Below are 20,622 nucleotides of genomic sequence, written 5' to 3'. Positions count from 1 at the left end.
TTGATTTTCTTTCACTTTGCAGTTTTGTCATTTTTGGAAATATGATTTCCAGTAAGCTCGTGTATTCACTTTATATTTTACAGTATCATGTCTTTACTTGCTGCATTTTGACTTACAGAGCTGGAGCCAGTGGATGTTGCTGCTTCATATTGGCAGGGTAAAACTTGCCGCAAATCCTTTCATATGAAGTGCCTCAGTCAAAAGAATTTTATTTTATTCTGAGTGGGTGATGTTAGCAAGTGGGATTTATTGTTGGTTTGTAGTTGCATTGAGAGAGTAGTGATTGTGTGACCTTAGTCATTTTTCAGATTTGAAGCATAGTATAACCATATAAAACTGTGATCATGGCATCTTGCAGCCCACTTGGAAGTCAATTGATCCATTGTGCCTTGCCACTTTTTTGAAAGAGCTATTCTATTAGTCCTATGCTCCCTCTTTGCCCATAGCCTTGTCATTTCTTTTGGTACATATCTCAGTTTTCTTTTGCAAATACTAATGAAGCTGCTTCCACCATCATTTCAGGCTTTGTGTTCCAGACCTGTAACTCCCTGTCAGGAACAGAAAATTCTCCTGATCTTCCCCTAGGTGTTCTTGTAAATTGTTTTAGATCCTGCAGCAACCATATTCACAACAATGAACCAAACCAGAACCCTGTTAACAGTTGTTTTGCTATTTTGCTAAGTTCAGTCTTTATAAAATAACTAGCAGTGTAGTGCAGTACAACAACTGCTCTACAGGAAGTATGTAAAGGATTCATTTATCCTTTTCAATCATGTATGATTCATTGATTCTGCACCACAGGAAAATGCTGTGCTCTCAGTGCGATGATTATGCGTGTCTTAAAGGCTAATGGATTTTTGTTTAACTTCTTACAGACTGAGATCATGAGGAATGAATTTGAGCGATTGGCAGCTCGCCAACCAATGGAGCTACTCAGTATGAAAAGGTGAGTTTGCAGGTTTGCCACGAAAATGTAAATAAAGGGGGTAGCAACAGTCTTCCTGGAATGTGTGAAATATAATATCAGTGACTTAGCCTTTAAAATTTAGTTGCTGCAATTCATTTTCTTAAGATTGGTAGCCAATTGGAAGAAACTGTGGAACGTGTACTTTGCCTGAATCAGTCACACTAAGAATGATTGGTGGAAAGGCAGGTGCAAGCTTCAAGCAGAAGTAGGACATTGCTGAACCCACACCAGCTTGTTGAAAAAGCTATTCAGTGGTTCCATTCTTCTGTTCTTTCTCCATAATACTTCCTATGCTTAATGTATATTTCCAGATTCCTTTTGTGAAATGTATTTTTGAATCAGCTTTTAAATTTTTTTTCCACACGATGCCATTGTCACTGGCAATCCCTAATTGCACTTAGGTTAATGGTGTACCATCTTCTTGAACTGCTGCAGTCCATATGGTTTAGGCATGACAACAGTGCTCTTAGGAAAAGAACTTCAGGTTTTTTGAGCCATTGATAGTGAAGAAATAATGATATATTTTCAAGTTAGAGTGTTGTGTATCTTTTGAAGGAAACTTGTAAGTGGTGGTGTTTTCATGCAACTATTGTTCTTAACCTTGGTGGTAGAGGTCACAGCTTTGGGAGCTGCTTTCAAAGGACACTTCCTGCAGTGCATTTGTTTATGTGCACATTCCTCCACCACTGATGCTCAGCGGAGGCAAACAAATGTTTATGATAGTGGATGTAGTGCTGATCAAGTGAACTCATTTTTTAAAAAAATGGTATTGATCATCTTAAATGTTGTTGCGACTGCATTCATCCAGGGAATTGGAGAGTATTCCATCTCAATCCTGACTTTTGTTTTGTGAATAATGGACAAGCTTTGGTGAATTAGGAGACAAATTACTTGTTGCAGAATTCCCAGTCTTTGACCTTATCTTAGAGCCAGGATGTTTCTATGGCCGGTCTAATTAAGCTTCAGACACCCTTTAGGTAGTGCCCTGCATGTCATCGCCATGATCCTGTTCACTGTATCTTAAAAAGTCATATATTACCTCTAATTCTTTTGGCAACTTAGTTTGAACCTTTATCCTCTCGTTATTTGCCTTTCTTCCGATTAAAACAGTTCTGTTTAGTTTATCAAACCTTTTTGTGATTTTATACGCTTAATCTCCCCTGTCCTTCCTTTGTTCTTAGGAGATGATCCTACCTTTTTGTGCTGTCTCCCGATAACTGTAGTGCTTCATCACTGTTAACATTTTCCTAAATCTCCACTGCACCCTATCTAAGCTCTCATTAACTGTAATATTTTTCAATGATGCCTGCTATTGCTGGATTCTGTGCTGAAAATCTCAAGATAATAGGGATTTCTTGACCTCTGCTGAAGCTTGTATGTACGTGGGGTAGTCGGAAGAGGATAGCATCATTTCAGCTTTGGTGTCACCTTCTGTTAAACAGCCAAGATTAGACTTTTCTTTTGAAGAGAACAGATGTATAAGAGTTGGTGCTTTCCTGCTGTGGTTGTAATATAACTGCAGTCTGAATCAGGAGCTGGTGAATTGAAACAGAGTTAGTCTTTCTGAATGAGAGCACCTCACTCTAGAGCTAGGTTAGCCGATTTTGCACAAAGTTAGTTTCTACACCTCATAGATTGCTTTAGACGAACATCCAACTATGATTTCAAGAATCCCAGAAAGAAGAGCTACTTGTGTGAGTGAGCAGATTGTTGGTAGCAGCAAATGGAAGTGTTTGAGGGCTTGTGTGTGCATCTTCTGGTGATGAACGGGTAAGTGAAGAATCTATGTTTTATCGTTTTTCAGATATGAGCTGCCTGCCCCATCCTCGGGACAGAAGAATGACATCACTGCATGGCAAGAGTCTGTGAACAACTCCATGGCTCAGCTAGAACATCAGGCAGTGAGAATTGAAAACTTGGAGCTAATGTCACAGCATGGATCAAATGCATGGAAAGTCTATAATGAGTATGTTGATTTGTTCTTTACAAGTAGCTTTTGTTGCACGTTTGTTTTATACAGACATAAATATTGTAAAATTGTATAAAACTATTTGACCTCTGAAGCAACTACCTAATTTTGCCCACTCCCTTATTTGGCTCCACAACCATGCAGATGTATTTTCTTTGGTATCTATCCACATTGCTTGTGGATTATTTGTTTCATCCTTTCTACTGTATTTCCTAGGATACTAATTTTATTCTGGTTTAGTTCCATTGGTTTCCTCCTAATATACCGAAATGACCATTTGTGAGATTGAGTGTCACTCAGTAGAGGACACCATATACTCTCCTTACCAATAGTTTTACAGGCACAGTGTAACTAGAAACAGAAGCTGGTTATACTTTTCTCTCTCAACCCTTACTGAGTTTCAGAAATGATACTGTTGTAGTCCAGAAACTTGGCTGGCACAGCTTAACTCAGGATAGATCAGGCTTCCAACCTGACACTTTATGGTCTGTACAGCTTCAGAGTTTACAGGGTGATATATTTACCCAAAAGATTGTCACTATCTAAGCATCATTTTACATAGCTTATAACAGAACAGGGTTTTTATTTAAATGAGGATCTAGACATTGTGATAGTAAGCTTGTTTTTTACTGTGAATAACTGGTTGCCCTTGAAGATAGTAGTATCTTGAGCCATGTCATTCCACATGATGAAAGTTCTGACTGTGCTGTTGTGTAAATTATGGCACAGTGACTTTGAAGGACGAACAGTATATTTCCAAACAAGAATGAGGTGCGACTTGAAGGGGAATTTGGAAATTTTTAAAAATTATTCATTCAAAGGATGTTGCCGTTGCTGGCTGGGCTGGCATTTATTGCCTGTCCATTGTTGTCCTTGAGCTGTAGTAGTGAGCTGCTTCTTGAACCGTTGCAGTTCACCTGCTGATGGTTGACTCTCAATGCTGTTAAGAAGGTAATTCCAGGATTTTGAGCCAGTGGCAGTCAAGAAACACTGATATACTTCCAAGTCAGGATGATGAGTGGCTTGGAGGGGAATTTGTAGGTAGTAGTGTCCCTATGTATCTGCTATCCTTGTCCTTCTAGTTGGAAGTGGTTGTGGTTTAGAAGGTGAAGTCTGAAGATCTTTGTTGAATTTCTGCAGTGCATCGTGTAGATAGTAACAGCAGTGTATACTGAATGTTGGTGGTGGAGGGAGTGGATGCTTGTGGATGTGATATCACCTGTTTTGTCCTGGATGATGCCAAACTTCTTGAATGTTGTTGGAGCTGCATTCATCAGACAAGTGGGGATTCCATCACACTCCTGACTTATAAATCATGATTTGGAGATGCCGGTGTTGGACTGGAGGGTACAAACTTAAAAATCACACAACACCAGCTTTAATTGGACTCCACAACCACCTGATGAGTGTGCGGCGCTCCGAAAAGCTGGTGCTTCCAATTAAACCTGTAGGACTATAATCTGGTGTTGTGTGATTTTTAACTGACTTATAAAGTTACATAGCATGGAAACAGGCCCTTCAGTCCAACCATTCCATGCCAAACATTATCTCAAACTAAACTAATCCTGCTTACCTGCTCCTGGCCCATATCCCTGCAAACTTTTCCTATTCATGGATCTATCCAAATGTCTTTTAAATGTTGCAATTGTACCCACATCTGCCACTTCCTCAGGAAGTTCATTCCACACGTGACCCACTGTCTGTAAAAAAAAAAATGCCTCTCGTATTTTTTAAATCTCTTTTCTCTCACCTTAAAAATGTGCCCGTCCATCTTGAAATCCTCCATCTTGAAATCCCCCATCTTAGGGAAAGGACAACTACCATTAACTCTATCTATTACCTCTCGTTATTTTGTAAACTTCTATCAGGTCGCCTCTCAACCTCCTATGCTTCAGTGAAAAAAGTCCCAGCCCATCAACTTTTCTTTATAACTCAAGCCTTCAATACCTGGCAACATTCTGGTAAATCTCCTATGAACTGTCTTCGGCTTGATAATATTCTTCCTATAACTGAGCAACCAGAACTGACATAGCATTCCAGAAGAGACCTCTCCAATGTCCTGTGCAACCTCAACATGACGTCCGAACTCCTATACTCAGGACTGAACAATAAAAGCGAGCATGCCCAATGCCTTTTTAACTACCCTGTCTATACATGATGCAAATTTCAAAGAATTATGTATCTGCACCCCTAGGTCCCTGTGTTCGACAACACTGTCGAGGGCCCTACCATTAATTGTACAAGCCTCACTCTTGTAGCAAAATGCAATACCTCGCATTTATCCAGATTGAACTCCATCTGCCATTTTTCAGCCTATTGACCAATTTGATCAAAATCCCTTTGTAAAATAGAAAATCTTCTCCACTGTCTACTATGCCACCAATTTTGGTGTCGTCTGCAAACGTATGAACCGTGCCTTCTATATTCGCATCTAAATGATTTAAGTGGAACACCCATGGGCGCACTCATCTCTGGGCACAAAGCAGAAGCAGTGATGCAAAGACTGGAGCAAACAGCCCTCTCACAAATCCAACCCAAACTCTGGATCAGATACCTGAATGACATTCTATAATTATTAAGAGAACAGAAATTGAGAACACACACCGGATTATCAACGCCGTGCTCATAGGTATCAGATTTACCAGAGGGGAGGAAACCAACAATCAACTCCCATTCCTGGATGTGATGGTACAAAGAGCACGGAACGGTGAATGCACCACAAAAGTGTGCAGGAAAGCCACACACGGGGACCAGATCCTGAACTGAAACAGCAACAACCTGAGCACATGCAAGAGAAGCTGCATTAGGACTCTGTTCAAAAGGGCTACAACACACTGCAACACTCCCGACCTGTGAAGAGAAAACACACCTCCACAGAGTCTTCACCAAGAATGGATATCCCTGCAACTTCATCTGCAGATACCGAACAGGCAAACAATGCAACGAGGACATGCCACGACCCAACACATTAATCACTCTACCTTATAGTAGAAAATGCCTCGGAACTGACAGCCAGACTTCTCCGCCCGCTAGGGTTCATGACAGCCCATAAACAGACAGCCAGGCTCAGACGGCAACTCACCAGAACAAAAGACTCTATACCCATCATGTACCAAACTAACATAATTTACAAGATTCCATGCAAAGACTGCACAACGCACTATATATAGGGCAAACGGGCAGACAACTAGCAGTCCACATCCATAAACACCAACTAGCCACTAAACACCACGACCAGCTGTCCCCATTAGCTATACACATAGATGACAAGGACCACAAATTTGACAACACAACGATCAGAGGACAAGCGAAACACAAGACGCCAGAGAATTTCTAGAAGCATGGCACTCAGCCATCGACTCCACCAACATACACATTGACCTAGACCCAATATACTGGCTACTACAATGAACAACTGGAACCAGCAACTGGAAGCAGTCAGAATGGAACCAAATAAATTCCAGAATACACAATACAGCAGCACTTCACAGGAGGCTCCAAAGCCCTGAAGATGTCACCTTGACAGGAGACGAACATCTGCAAATTAACTCCCCCCCCCCCCCCCCCCCCCCCCTCGCCCAGCTCAGCAAACACAACCACAGCAACTGGCACCCGAGCTACAAATCTTTACACAAATCTTGAAATAATTTATATAAATGGTGAACAGAAGACGACCCAGAACCGATCCCTGTGAAAGACCACTGGTCACATGCTTCCAGTCCAAAAAGCAACTTCCCCTATTAATCCATCTCCTGCCATTAAGCCATGTATGTATTCAATTGGCAAGGTCACCCTGAGTCCTATTGTGGACCTAACTTTACTAATTAATCTACCATGTGGAACCTTGTCAAAAGCCTTACTAAAGTCCTAATAAACAACATTTACTGCATTGCCATCATCAGTCTTTTTGGTAACAGAGTCATAGGGATGTACAGCACGGAAATGCCCTTCGGTCCAACTCATCCATGCTGACCAGATATCCCAATTGAGCGTAGTCCTATTTGCCAGCATTTGGCTCATATCCCACTAAACACTTCCTATTCATATACCCATCCAAATGCCTTTTAAATGTGGCAGTTGTATCAGCCTCAACCACTTTCTCTGACAGCTCATTCCATACATGCGCCACCCTCTGCATGGAAGTGTTGTCCTTTAGGTCCCTTTTATATCTTTCCCCTCTCACCCTAAACCTCTGCCCTCTAATTATGGACTCCTCCCACCCCAGGGAAAATGATGTGAGTTCAGAGGCCTTCTGTTCCTATCTATTTATCCAATCCATGCCCCCATGATTGTATAAACCTCTATGAGGTCACCCCATAGCCGCTGACACTCCAGGGAAAACAGCCCCAGACTATTCAGCCTCTCCCTATAGCTCAAATCCACCAACCCTTGCAACATCCTTGTAAATCTTTTCTAACACTTTCAAGTTTCACAACATTCTTCCGGTAGGAAGGAGACCAGAATTACATGCACTATTCCAAAAGTGGCCTAACCAACGTCTGTACAGTCGCAACATGACCTCCCAACTCCTATACTTAATGCTCTGACCAATCAAGGAAAGCATACCAAATGCCTTCTTCACTGTCCTGTGTAGTAGCGACTCTACTTTCAAGGAGCTATGAACCTGCACTCCAAGGTTTTTGCTTTCCCAAAATGCAGCACCTCACATTTATGTAAATTAAACTCCATCTGCCACTGCTCAGCCCATTGGCCCATCTGATCAAGATCTGAGGTAACTTTCTTCACTGTCCACTACACCTCCAATTTTGGTAACTTCTTCAAAAAACTCAACCAAGTTTGTGAGACATGATGTTCCTTGCACAAAACCATGCTGACTATCCCTAATCAATTTTTTGCCTTTCCAAATGTCCATAAATCCTATCGTTTATAACCACCTCCAACAATTTATCCACAACTGAAATCAGTGTCACAGGTCTATAGTTCCCCAGTTTCTCTTTATAACCTTCATTAAACAAAGATACACCATTAGCCACCCTCTAGTCATCAGGCACCTCACCCGTAGTTATAGATGATGCAAGTATTTCTGCAAGGGGTCTCTCAATTTCCTCCCTTATTTGCCACCATGTTCTGGGAAACTTTAGATCAGGTTCTGCAAATTTATTCAGCTTTATATTCTCTAAAGCTTCTAGAACCTCCTCTTCTGTAATATGAGCTGTTTTACAATATCAAAGTTTATTTCTCTGCAATCTCTAGACTCTATTTCTTTCTTCACAGTAAAAACTGACACAAAATATTCATTTAGTATCTCCCATCTGGTGGGGCTCTACACAAAGATAATCTTCTTGACCTTTAAGAGGCCCTAGTCTCTCTGTAGTTACCTTCTTGCTCTTAATATATTTGTAAAATCTCTTTGGATTATCCTTGACCTTATCTGTCAATGCTGTCTCATATCCTCTCTTTGCCTTCCTCATTTCTATTTTAGAATACCCCAACGCATACTAAGATTCAATTGAACAAAATTGCCTATATCTAAAATAAGATTATCTTTTACTCTTGACTAGAACCTCAATATCTTTATTTGTCCATTGTTCCTTCAACTTACCAGCCTTACCCTCACTCTAACAGGAACAGAAGGCCTCTGAACTCACATCATCACTCACTTGAAAGCTTCTCGCTTGTCAGATATCGTTTTACATACAGTCTACTCCAATCAACTTTTGAAAGTTCTTGTCTCATACCACTAAAATTTGCCTTATTCCAATTAAAAACTTTTAACATTTATGGAAGGTCTATCCTTTTCCATAACCATTTGAAACTAATAGAATTAAGATCACTAGACCCAAAGTGTTCCTCCAGTTTTACTTCAGTCACCTGCCCTGCCTTATTGCCCAAAAGAAGTTTTCATTTTGCTCCTTCTCTAGTAGAAGCATTCGCATATTGATAAAGAAAATTTTCTTGAACACGTTTGACAGATTCTTCATCATCCAACCTTTAACACAGTGGTAGCCCCAGTCGAAATTAAAATCCCCCATTACCAACTTGTAATGCCTACATATATTTGAGATCTCTCTACATTTTTGTTTCTCAATTTCCCTTACTGTTGGAAGGTCTATAGTACAATCCCATTAAAGTAATCTTTCCTTTCTTATTTGTAATTTCTACCCATACATTTTTACTGGATGATTTTTTTTCAGAAATACCTTCCCTCGTTACAGCAGTAATGTGTTCCTTCATCAAAAACACCACCCTCCCTCCCCTCTCACCTCAGTTTCTGTCCTTCCTATACCATTTAAAACCCAGAGCATTGAGCTGCCAATCTTGTCCATCTCTCAGCCAAGTTTCTCTCAGCTATGACATCTCAATCATGGTTAAACATGCCCGGAGTTCATCAGCCTTATTGATAAGACCCCTTGTATTGAAACACATGCAGTTTAGTTCTTCAGAGTTACTACATACTACTCTGTCATGTCTGTCTTTTCTAATTGATGTGGTCCTATCACATTTAGAGCCTTTTCCATCTAGACTTGTGCCTTGTAGATGGTGGACAGGCTTTGGGGAGTTAGAAGGTGAGTTACTCACCGTAGTATTCCTCACTTCTGACCTGCCCTTGTAGCCATGTATTTATATGGCAAGTCCAGTTGAGTTTCTGGCCAATGGTAATTCACCATGTGTTGAGAATGGGAGATTTAGTGATGGTACCACCATTGAATGTCAAGGGGCAGTGGTTAGATTGTCTCTTATTGGTGCTGGTCATAGCCTGCCACTTGTGTGGCGCAAATGTTATTTGCCCCTTGTCAGCCCGGGTATTGTCCAGATCTTGTTGCATTTGAATATGGGCACTTCAGTATTTGAGGAATCATGAATTGTGCTGAACATCGTAATCATTGGCGAACATCCCCATTTCTGATCTTAGGAAGGAAAGATCATTGAAGAATGAGCTGAAGATGGTTGGGCCTAGGATATTACATTGAGGAACTCCTGGATCTGAGATAACTGACTTTCAATAATTGCGACCATCTTCCTAAAGCCATGTATGAGTCCAACCAGCGAAATATTTGTTCCCTGATACCTTTGATGCCACACTTGGTCGAAAGCAGCCTTGAGTCAGAGACAGTCACTCTCCCCTCCCCTCTGGAATTCAGCTCTTTTGTCCTTGTTTGAGCCAAGGCTATAATGAGGTCAGAGTTGAGTGGTGTGGAACCCAAGCTAGGTGTCATTGAGCAGGTTATTGCTGAGCAAGTGCTGCTTGATAGCTCTGTTGATGATCCTTTCCATCAATTTATTGTTGATCGAGCGTAGACTCATGGGGCAGTAATTGGCCGGGTTGGATTTGTCTTGTATTTTATGTACAGCACATGCTTGGGCAATGTTTCACATTGGGTAGAGATGCCAGTATTGTAACAGGGGAGCAGGAAGTTCTGGAGCACAAGTCTTCACAAATAGTGGTAAATAGTTATGATATAATTGCCATGACAGAAACATGGCTGCATGGTGATCAGGACTGGGAGCTGGATATTAATGGATATCTAATGTTTAGGACAGACCATCAAGAAGAATAAGGAGGTGGAGTTATACTGTTTATAAGAGATGGAATCAGTACGTCATTAAAGGAACATCTCAAATCTGAAGAATGATGTGTGAAATTTGTTTGGATAGAACTCAGAAATAGTAAGAGACAGCAGATATTGTTTGGAGTTATTTATAGGCCACTAAATAATGGTGGCAGTATAGTATCCATTAGGAGATGTGATGTATGTGGCATGGGTGACTTCAATCTGCATATAGACAAGGTAAACCAATCGCACACAAACTGTGGAGGACCAGTTTTTGGCATGTTAGGAATAATTTTCTAGAGCAGAATGTTGAAGAGCTAACAAAAGTACAGGCTGTTTTAAGTCTAGTATTCTGTCATGAAAAAGTGCTCATTCGTAATCTTGTAAGAGAATTTTAAACAATGAGTGAGCCCTTTATGATCGAATTTTGCGTGTTGTGAGCTTCTTCACTCTGAAGCAAGAATATAAAATTTGAATAAGAAACATTAGGAAGGTTTGAGGCACAAACTCTTGAGCTGTATTGGGAGAATACATTAAAAAGCATGACTACGTGGACAGTCTTTAGCAAACTATTATATGGCTTACCGCAACTATATGTCCCTACATGGTACAAGAACACAAAAAAAAGGTCAGTCTACTGTAGCTGACAAAGTTAAGGATTGTATGAGATCGAAAGAAAAAGCTTATAAAGTGCCAGAAGTAATAATAAATCTGAGAATTGAAGACACTTTTAAGTTTAGTAAAGGACCAAGAAATTATAAGGGAAAGAAGAATAGAATATGGAAGTAATAGAACAAAATAAAACCCCAAAATGGTTTGTAAAAGCTTCTACATGTACATAACAGGAAACTTTTGGCTAAGGTGAATTTGGGTTCATGACAGTCAAGAGTTAGGAGCATTTATAATGGAGAACAGAAATTGATGGAGAAACTTAGCAGATCTTTCAGCACCTGTGGAGAGAAAACGGAGTTACTGTCTTGGGTTCAGTGACCGTTCTTCAGAACTGCTTTCTGCCTAGAGATACTTCCAGACCTACTGAGTTTCTCCAGCAATTTCTGTTTTTGTTTCCGATCCCAGCATTCACAGCTAGTTTTATTATAAGAGCTGAATGATTACTTTGTGTGTATCTTTGCTGAGAAAGATTCAAGAATCTCCCAGAATTAGAAATCCAAGTGACTATGGAGAATGAGGGGTTTCAGGGCATTACTATTACAAGGAAGGTTGTTTTGGAGAAATTAATGGAGCTGCAAGTTGATGAGTCACCGAGACCTGATGATCTACATCCCAGAGCTTTGAAAGTAGTGCCTACATAGTTGATGCGTTGATAATTATCTTTCAAATTTCCATAGATTCCTGCAGAATGGAAACTAACAAATGTTACCCCATTATTTAAGAAGGGAACAACATATCATTAGTCAGGAAAATTCTAGAATCTATAACAAAGGTCATGATAAATGGACACTTTGATTTTAAAAAAAGACAAAGACATCATGGATTTGTGACAGGAAAATTGTGTTTGACAAATTTGGAGTTTTTTTTGAGTATGTTACCAACAATATTTACGAAGGGCATCAATGATTTTGGCTGTAGGGACTAAATGTAATATTTTCAAAATTCTAGTCAATACAGAGCTGAACAGGAATGTGCTGTGAGGAAGATACTAAGTGGTTTTGAGAATTAAACAGGCTTAGTGAATGGGCAAGGTCATGGTAAATGAAATATAATGTGGAAAAATGTGAGGCTGTCCACTTTGTTTGGAGGAAGAGATATGCAGTGTATATATTAAATGGAAAGAGTTTAGACAGTGTTGTTGGATAATGGTTGTCTTTTTCAGTCAGCCATTGAAGGCACGCATGCAGATGCAGCAAGCCATTAGGAAGACGAGTGGAATGTTAGCCTTTACTGCAAGTGGTTTTGAGTCCAGGAATAGTGATATTTAGCTTCAATTTTACAGAAGTTTGGTTAGACTGTACGGGGAGTAGTGTGTGCAGTTTTGGTCTCCTTATCTCAGGAAAGGTACTGTTGCTATAGAGGGATTGCAACAAAGGTTCACCAGAATTCTTCCTATGAAGAGAGATTGGGAAAAGTTTACAGAATCGCGAAGAAGGAGAGGTTATTTCACTCCACTGAACCCTACAAAATATTTGCACCTACTCTCTTTGTTAAAGTGAGATGTTTCCCCGGCTTTGAGAGTTTTGAATGAGGGACTGCCTTTTAGGAGCCAAATGAGAATGCTTTTTTTTCCCTCAGAAGTTTGTAAATATTTGAAATTCTTTGCCCCAGTGTACCAGGAAGTTCAGTCTTCAAGTACATTTAAAGCAGAGGTTGATAATTGTTTGAATAGCAGTGATGCAAAGGATGGTCAATGGGGCTAATCTGTATAAAAGGCATTGAAATATTCAATCAACCCATGATCCCATTGAATGGCAGAGTAGGCCACACTACTTTTCCATGGAAGTGTTTTGTGGTCTTTGGCTACCTATGGTAATTCAGTATGTACTCCTGGGGAGAGAATTCATCTATTCATTGCTCTAATCATAGAAAATGAATTAATTTCAGCTGTCATTTTGCTTGCTGTTGTTTCCAGATCAACAAAAATATTCTCAATGCATAATTATAGCGTTCCATAAGCTGTGTCCAATTTTAGTTTTGCCTCATTGAAGTTTCAAAATATGTGAACAACATTTTAAAAGGTGTACAAATGTGGCATTGAGAAGTATGGCAACCAGTTGCATTCACATAATGGTTTTAAAATAGTAAAGCTTCTAAGCTGCTCAGTAGAAAAATTTACAAAACCATATGAAGAAATATTAGGACAGATGATGTTGAGTTTGGTCAAAAATGATGTAATATTAAAGAAGATGAGAGCAGAGTGATTTAAGAGGGTAATTCTAGAGATTAGGTCATGGGTAGCTGAAGGTATTATTGAGTGATTGAAAATCAGGCATTTGCAATCGATCAGAGTTTGAGGAACACAGATCTTAGAAGGGTTGTCAGTGCTGAAGAAGATTTGTGAGGTAAGGAGTGGGTAAATCCATGGAGAGATTTAAATACACGTTTGAAAAATCTAAAATAGTCTTTGTCGGGCGAAGAGTCAATGGAAGCCAGCAAGTAAACAGTACATGATGCAATTTAGGATATAGATGTCAGAGTTTAGTTAGTTCAGGTTTAAGGACGATGCAAATAGGAATTTGTCAATAAATAATTGAAATAGACTGTTCTTGTGATGACAACCTATAAATAAAGTGCTGAAGCCATGGTGGGAGTAAGCATTCTTAGTGATGGAGAGGATGTGGGTCAGAAACCTGGTTCAAGATCAAATCCAAAAGTGGAGGTTTCAAACCATGTTCCTTCTAAGTAGCAAAATTGCACTGCAAATTGAAAGTCCCTGCAAAAAATGGTCCTTTAAAATCCCCCCAAATGCACAGTGAAGCAAAAAAGATCATGTGGTTAAAAGAAGCCACTTCTGCATTTAGTGTGGGAAAGAAAAGTACAGGGATGTTTATTACCGCAGACAGTTGCCAGTGAGATAAATAGCAGTGGTTAGGGAACTGCTTTTGGTGTGGTACAGAAAGCACTAGCTTTTTAATATTTGGTTGAACAAAATGTATTTTCATCCATTAGACAAATTAGTTGTTAATCAAACTTACTCTTTCCACGGATTTACATTTCCCTTTTCCTTTTCTTCCTTTCTTCAATAATAGCAATCTGGTGCAGATGATTGAAAATGCTCAGAAGGAACTTCAGAGACTGAGGTGAGAATTTTGAGTTGTGCTCTGTTTTATTTGTGTTTGTAATTGTTTGTTGTGCATGCCATTATTGCTGCTGCCCCTCGTGCATTGAGGGAATGGCAGCTGTTATGAGAAGGTTCAGAAATTTGCTTCTCAAATGCGAAAACATTCAACTGTCTGAGACATTTTATGATATGTTTAATCCTTTAGAGACCAAGATAGCAAATCATAGGATTGGTCCTAGATATCATACTGCTGTCAATTACTTGCATGAGTTATGGTTGCTTCACATTTTAAACATTATTCTATGATTCTATTGATGTGAACTAGATTGAAAAATTTGAAACCTCATGCCTAAACTTGATGATTGCCAGTTTATAACATGTATTCCAAGCACAGTCAGGTACTCCCCTGTAGATAAGATTAAAAATCACATACCAGATTATAGTCCAACAGGTTTATTTGGAAGCACTAGCTTTCAGAGCACTGCTCCTTTATCAGGTGGTTGTGGGCCCAACCACCAGCGCTCTGAAAGCTCGTGCTTCCGAATAAACCTGTTGGACTATAACTGGTGTTGTGTGATTTTTAACTTTGTCCACCCCAGTACAACACTGGCACCTCCAAATCACTGCTATCGTAGATAAGATTGATCGAACTCTTGTACTGTCTCACATCACAGTGGAAATTCCCTTCTCTGGAAGCCTCATTGTTTTCTTCTTTCTCTATCAAACATTTTCAGTCTGCAAACCCCATAGATATGTTGGCAGTTTTCTTGAAGTTTTTGTGTTGCAAAGAACGGTTCTTTTGTAATTAATTAATACAAATTGTGGATATGGGGATATGTATTAATTTAATGTCTAAGGGAAAAGAGCTATTAAAATGTTGATGCTTAAATTTTTACTACTTTGCCTTTGTACATGATTTTTCTCCTTCCTGCACTGAAGGTAGTGGTTATATGTAAGTGAAGTGTCTAATCTGGTCTTCAGTGTCTCATCCGTGTAACCATTGTTTACATTTGAGCATTACTGCTGAGGGTCAGCAGGTTGGTCATGGAGCTGTCACAGTTTGGACTCAACCTGTTCTCTCCCTGTTTTGCACTGTCCATTGTGTGGGCGGCACGGTGGCACAGTGGTTAGCACTGCTGCCTCACAGCGCCTGAGACCCGGGTTCAATTCCCGCCTCAGGTGACTGACTGTGTGGAGTTTGCACGTTCTCCCCGTGTCTGCGTGGGTTTCCTCCGGGTGCTCCGGTTTCCTCCCACAATCCAAAAGATGTGCAGGGCCAGGTGAATTGGCCATGCTAAATTGCCCGTAGTGTTAGGTAAGGGGTAAATGTAGGGGTATGGGTGGGTTTCGCTTCGGTGGGTCGGTGTGAACTTGTTGGGCCAAAGGGCCTGTTTCCACACTGTAATGTAATCTAATCTAAAAGATGTAATCTAATCTAATCTAATCAGGAGTCCCTGAATGGTGGTCAGGCATGAAAGCCCTCTTTGATTCTCCCTTCCTTCCCTGAGGAACATGATATTTATTTTATTTATGTTACAAACTTTGTGATTATGGATCCATCTCATACATAATTCCATTTGATTCAGGAAACAGATTCAAGATCTGAACTGGCTGAGGAAAAATGACCAGCTGGCTGCTGGCAATAAACTACGTGAAATGGAATCCAAGTGAGTAGATAGCATCGGATTAGAAAATGGCTATGATTGTTGAAAGAACAATGAGGGGTGAATTTGCTAGCTTAATGCTACCATTAATAATTGAACAGAATTTTATTTGTTTTTCAGTTCACAAAGTTCCAGACTAGCATAACTTTCATTCTCCTTCAGATTTGTTGATGACTAACATGACAACTAGTAACAAAAGTCACAAAATTTCAAACACTAGTGGATGTTGAGGCACTGACAGTGGTGAGGGACGGATTTCTGTATAGTAACTTACTTTATTAAATCTGAAAATTGATATATTCAGACATATCACTTCAAATTTTTCTCCCATGGAAACTGTCTAGAGGAGGTGGCAGTTTTAAAAATAAAATTTCCTGCAAGTCTGCTAATCTGGCAACACTGCATTCTTGGATGAGATGTGCCACTGCATACAGCTGGATTTATGGTAAAAACACACTGCTTTGAAATAAAATGGAGTTGAGGGGCCTGGTGAGCTTGTTTTGCCAATATACCTGGAACTGCACATGATTTGCACCTAGTCAGGTCAGGATCCATGCTGGGACCACTGTTGTATGTGATATACATAAATGATCTGGAGGCAGGAATAGGTGGTCTGATTAGCAAGGTTGCAGATATCACTAAGGTTGGTGGAGTAGCAGATAGTGGAGGGACTATCAGAGAATGTAGATAGATTTATTGGAGAGTCGGGCAGAGAAATGGCAAATGGAGTTCAATCCGGGCAAAGGTGAGGTAATGCAGTTTGGACGATCTAATTCAAGATCAAACTATACAGTAAATGGAAAATCCCTGGGGAAAGTTGCTGTGCGGAAGATCTGGGTGTTCAGGTCCATTGTACCCTGATGGTGGCAATGCAGATTGATAGCGTGGTCAGGAAAGCATACGTCATACTTTCCTTCATCAGATGGGATATTGAGTACAAGTGTTGGTAGGTCATGTTACAGTTGTATAGGACTTTGATTCGGCCACATTTGAAATACTACATACGGTTCTGGTCGTGACAATACCAGAAGGATGTGGATGCTTTGGAGAGGGTGCAGAGGAGGTACACCAGGATGTTGACTGGTATGGAGCTCGATATGAAGAGAGTTTTGTGGATTAGGATTATTTTCGTGAGATTTTCATGAAAAAGACAGAAGTTCAAGAGGGACCTGATTGAGGTCTACAAAATCATGAGAGGTATATACAGGATGGATAGCAGGAAGCTTTTTCCCCAGATAGGGGACTCATTTACTTGGGGTCACTCATTCAAGGTGAGTGGGGAAAAATTTAAGGGAGATATGCATGGAAAGTTCTTTACACAGAGGATGGTGGGTGCCTAGAATGCATTAACAACGGAGGTGTTAGAGCCGAGCATGATAGCATCGTTTGAGATGCTTGGAGGGCTGAAGGGCCTGTTCGTATGCTGTAATTTTCTTTGTTCTTTGTACTAGGACAGCAGAATATAAACAATATTTCAGAATATTCAATTGAGAAGGTATTAAAATGCAGCAAACCTTTCCTGTAGACTTGTCGTTGCCATTGTCCAAATAACTGCGGGAGGTAATCCACACTGAACTTGCAGACTTGATTGCTGCAGAATGAAATTCTGAAAAAATGGGGGAGAGGAGAAACCAGGATATGTAAAAGGGTGAAACTTGAACATTGTCAGTGCCCAAGTCATCGGATGTCATTTGTGTGGACAATTAAAAATAAACACTATGGCCACTTGATAGAAACTAGGGTGAGAGCAGAAGCATTTGAAACATGTTTTGAAACAAGCAAGAAATAAAAGTGAACAAATCCAGGCCAACATAGGAAGGACCCTGCTTTAGATTCATCAGTCGGTTGAAAATTAGGGTCAGCCTTCATCTATCAGTTTGAAGAGCAAGACCAGGTTTTTACCACAGCCGTTTAATTGTTACTCAATCGGAGTGAAACCAGAACTTCCAATGTCCAAACTCCCGTGAAGCAGAAGGAAACTACAGGGTAATATGTTTCAGGACAAGAGAGGACTGTGAAATTTTGAACTCTTAAGAACTAAATGCATGCAATCTTTTGTAATCACTTTTTTATCTGTGTGGGAGTGTGTTGGAATGGGTGCTGGTACATTTAGGTGTTGAGAAATGAACAGTAACTGTTTCTAAAGACCTAGTGCTCTTATCACTTGACTGTTAATCCAGAGACCCAGATAATGTTCTGGGGCCCTGGGTTTAAATTTCACTATGGGTGATGGTGGCTCATAAAATTTGAATTCAGTAAAGATCAGTAATGATAACCATTGTAAATTGTTGGAAAAAACCATCTGGCTCATTAATGTCCTTTAGGGAAGGTAACTGCCATCCTTAACTCCTTGCCACAAAGAGTTGTGAGAGTTTGTGTCTATTTAAGAGTGCGATAAATAGATTCTTGATCAGTAGGGAACTCAAAGATTATGAGGAAATCTCAGTATGGCTCAGCATAATCCTACTGAATGGCGTAGCAGGCTTGAGGGGCTTGCACCTGTTCCTGTCTCTTATGGTCTAATGGTGAACATTTTGGGTCCCCTGTCTAACAAAAGATATACTGGCATTGAAGGCAGTCCAGAGAATGCTTACTAGGTGTGGAGGGTCTGTGTTATGAGGAGAGATTGAGTAACTTGGATCTGTACTACTTAGATCAGAAGTAACACGACACCATGTTATAGTTCATTTGAAATCACGAGCTTTCGAAGTGCTGCTCCTTTGTCAGGTGAAGTGAAGAGTAGTTTATCGGCAGAGAGATCAAACAATCACACACATGGTATGAGTGGAGTGTTGACAAGCTGAGTAATAAGTCTCTGCAGGTGATCAAAAGTGTCAGATGGTGTGAGTAAAGTCAACGGCTGAATAGCAAATGAGGGGATGACCAAAAATCTGATTATTTGAGACAGAGAGAATTCCAAAAAAACAAAAATAAGGTGGTGCTGGAAACAAACCAAATGAGTGGAATAACATGAAAGATATAAGAATCCTATGCCAAGGCTCTAACCAAAGTAACAGCTAATCCAAAACTGTAGAAACTAATCAAGGTGGAGAGATCATAACAAATAATCAAGCTGATGTAGTCAAAACAGGACAATAAGGAAGATTTTACAGATACAGAACAGTATGGAGGGATTACATGTGATGTGACATGAATCCACCATCACGTTTGAGGCCGTCTTCATGGCTACAGAACTTGGCTGTCCGTTTCTGCTCAGTGATTCTGCATTGTTGTGTATCTTTACGGCAGCCTTGGAGGGCGCTTACCTGAAGATCAGAGGCTGAATGTCATTGACTGCTGAAGTGTTCCCTGACTGGGGGAAGAACATTCCTGCCTGCTGATTGTTGTTCGGTGTCCATTCATCCGTTGTTATTATGTCTGCATGGTCTTGCCAATATACCATGCCTTGGGGCATCCTTGCCTGCAGTGTAGGAGAGAGTCAACATTGGCCGAGTTGTATGAGTACTTGCTGTGCACCTGGTGGTGGGTGATGTTCCCACGTGATAAATGAGAGGCGGCCTTATTGAAATATATATGTTTTAGGGGATTTGACAAGGTATATGTGGAAAGTTTTTTTTTCCCCATTCTGGGAGTGTCTCGGATCAGAGGGCATAATCTTCAAATAAGGGGTTGGACATTTAAGACAGATAAGGGGTTTGCACTGCGGGTAGTGAGTTTGTGGAATTCTTCACTGCAGGGAACTGTTGAGGCTGATTTGTTAAGTGTATTCATGCCTGAGTCAGATTCTTAATCAGTAAGGGATTCGGGGGATATGGGATAAAGCAGGAAAGTGGAGTTAAGGAGTATCCGATGAGCCATGATTTCCTTGAATTACATGTCAGACTCACTGGGCTGAATTGCTTACTTCTGCTAGGTCTTCTGGCCAGAGGAAGATTTTGTTTTTAATGCAGTGAATATTTTGATCTTGCATGGATTGTCTGGAAAAATGCTGGCAAAAAATTTATAGTAACACTCCAAGAGTTATGTACTGAAAACTGTAAATGAAACTACACAACATTAATGAAGTAGACTTAACTAGATCGCTCTTTCAAAGAAATGGTGCAGCATGGTGACCTCATACTGTGCTGTATTATCCTATAAGCTATTAGTGAAAACTAAAAGAGAGGTAAATATTGATTAATGGAGCCATTGGTTTTACTTGAAGCCGTCGAGGAGTATGTGCTGTGCACCTCTGCAGGCCCGAAAGACACAACCTCCAACAGGCGAGAACCCAGGATGGGGCAAGTGCAGGTCCTATTGCTTATCAATACGAATGATTAGTGGCCTCCATCATCTGGAGTGTCTGACAAAATTAAAAATGATTTATCCCAGGAAGTGTTGATCAAAGTAATACTGTGGCGTTAACAGTTTGAAAACAGAAAAATTTGTAAGGAGCATTATAAGTGATAAGTTTTACCATGAAGTGAAAATATCTTGTTAGCATTGTTAAAGTAACAAAGCTTGGTAAGAAAATTGTTTAAGCACTGCATCTGATTCTGTTAACGATGGAAATGTATTAAGGCATAATTACAGTCAGTGGCATTCAGGGGAAAAGTTTGAATTCTTAAGGATGAGGCACTTAGAGGTACACACTAATTGGGTGGTTCACTCACCAGTGTGGGATAGTAACTCTGTACTTGTACTGTCTGTAAATGTATACCTCAAGGCCTATCTGCATTCTGAACTGGGATGGGATGCACTTGTACAGTTCCTGTAAATTGATAGACTCCAGTACATGATGACTGAGTTCAAAGCCATGGGAAATTAAATGC

General features: G+C 40.2%; 1 protein-coding gene across 1 annotated transcript in view; it reads left to right on the top strand.

Annotated features, from left to right (window-relative positions):
- Window positions 1-20,622, top strand: part of bcas2 (BCAS2 pre-mRNA processing factor) — a 42,472-nt gene that overhangs the window by 15,962 nt on the left and 5,888 nt on the right. Inside the window, exons 3-6 of the mRNA XM_043716999.1 lie at window positions 876-946; window positions 2,772-2,933; window positions 14,155-14,205; window positions 15,773-15,853. Of these exons, the coding sequence (XP_043572934.1) occupies window positions 876-946; window positions 2,772-2,933; window positions 14,155-14,205; window positions 15,773-15,853 (365 nt within the window). The remainder of the gene's footprint in view (window positions 1-875; window positions 947-2,771; window positions 2,934-14,154; window positions 14,206-15,772; window positions 15,854-20,622) is intronic.

This window comes from Chiloscyllium plagiosum, chromosome 26, assembly GCF_004010195.1.
Source record: "Chiloscyllium plagiosum isolate BGI_BamShark_2017 chromosome 26, ASM401019v2, whole genome shotgun sequence".
NCBI lineage: Eukaryota > Metazoa > Chordata > Chondrichthyes > Orectolobiformes > Hemiscylliidae > Chiloscyllium > Chiloscyllium plagiosum.
The sequence above is the reverse complement of the archived record's forward strand: the minus strand, read 5'-3'. Positions and strand labels throughout refer to the sequence as shown.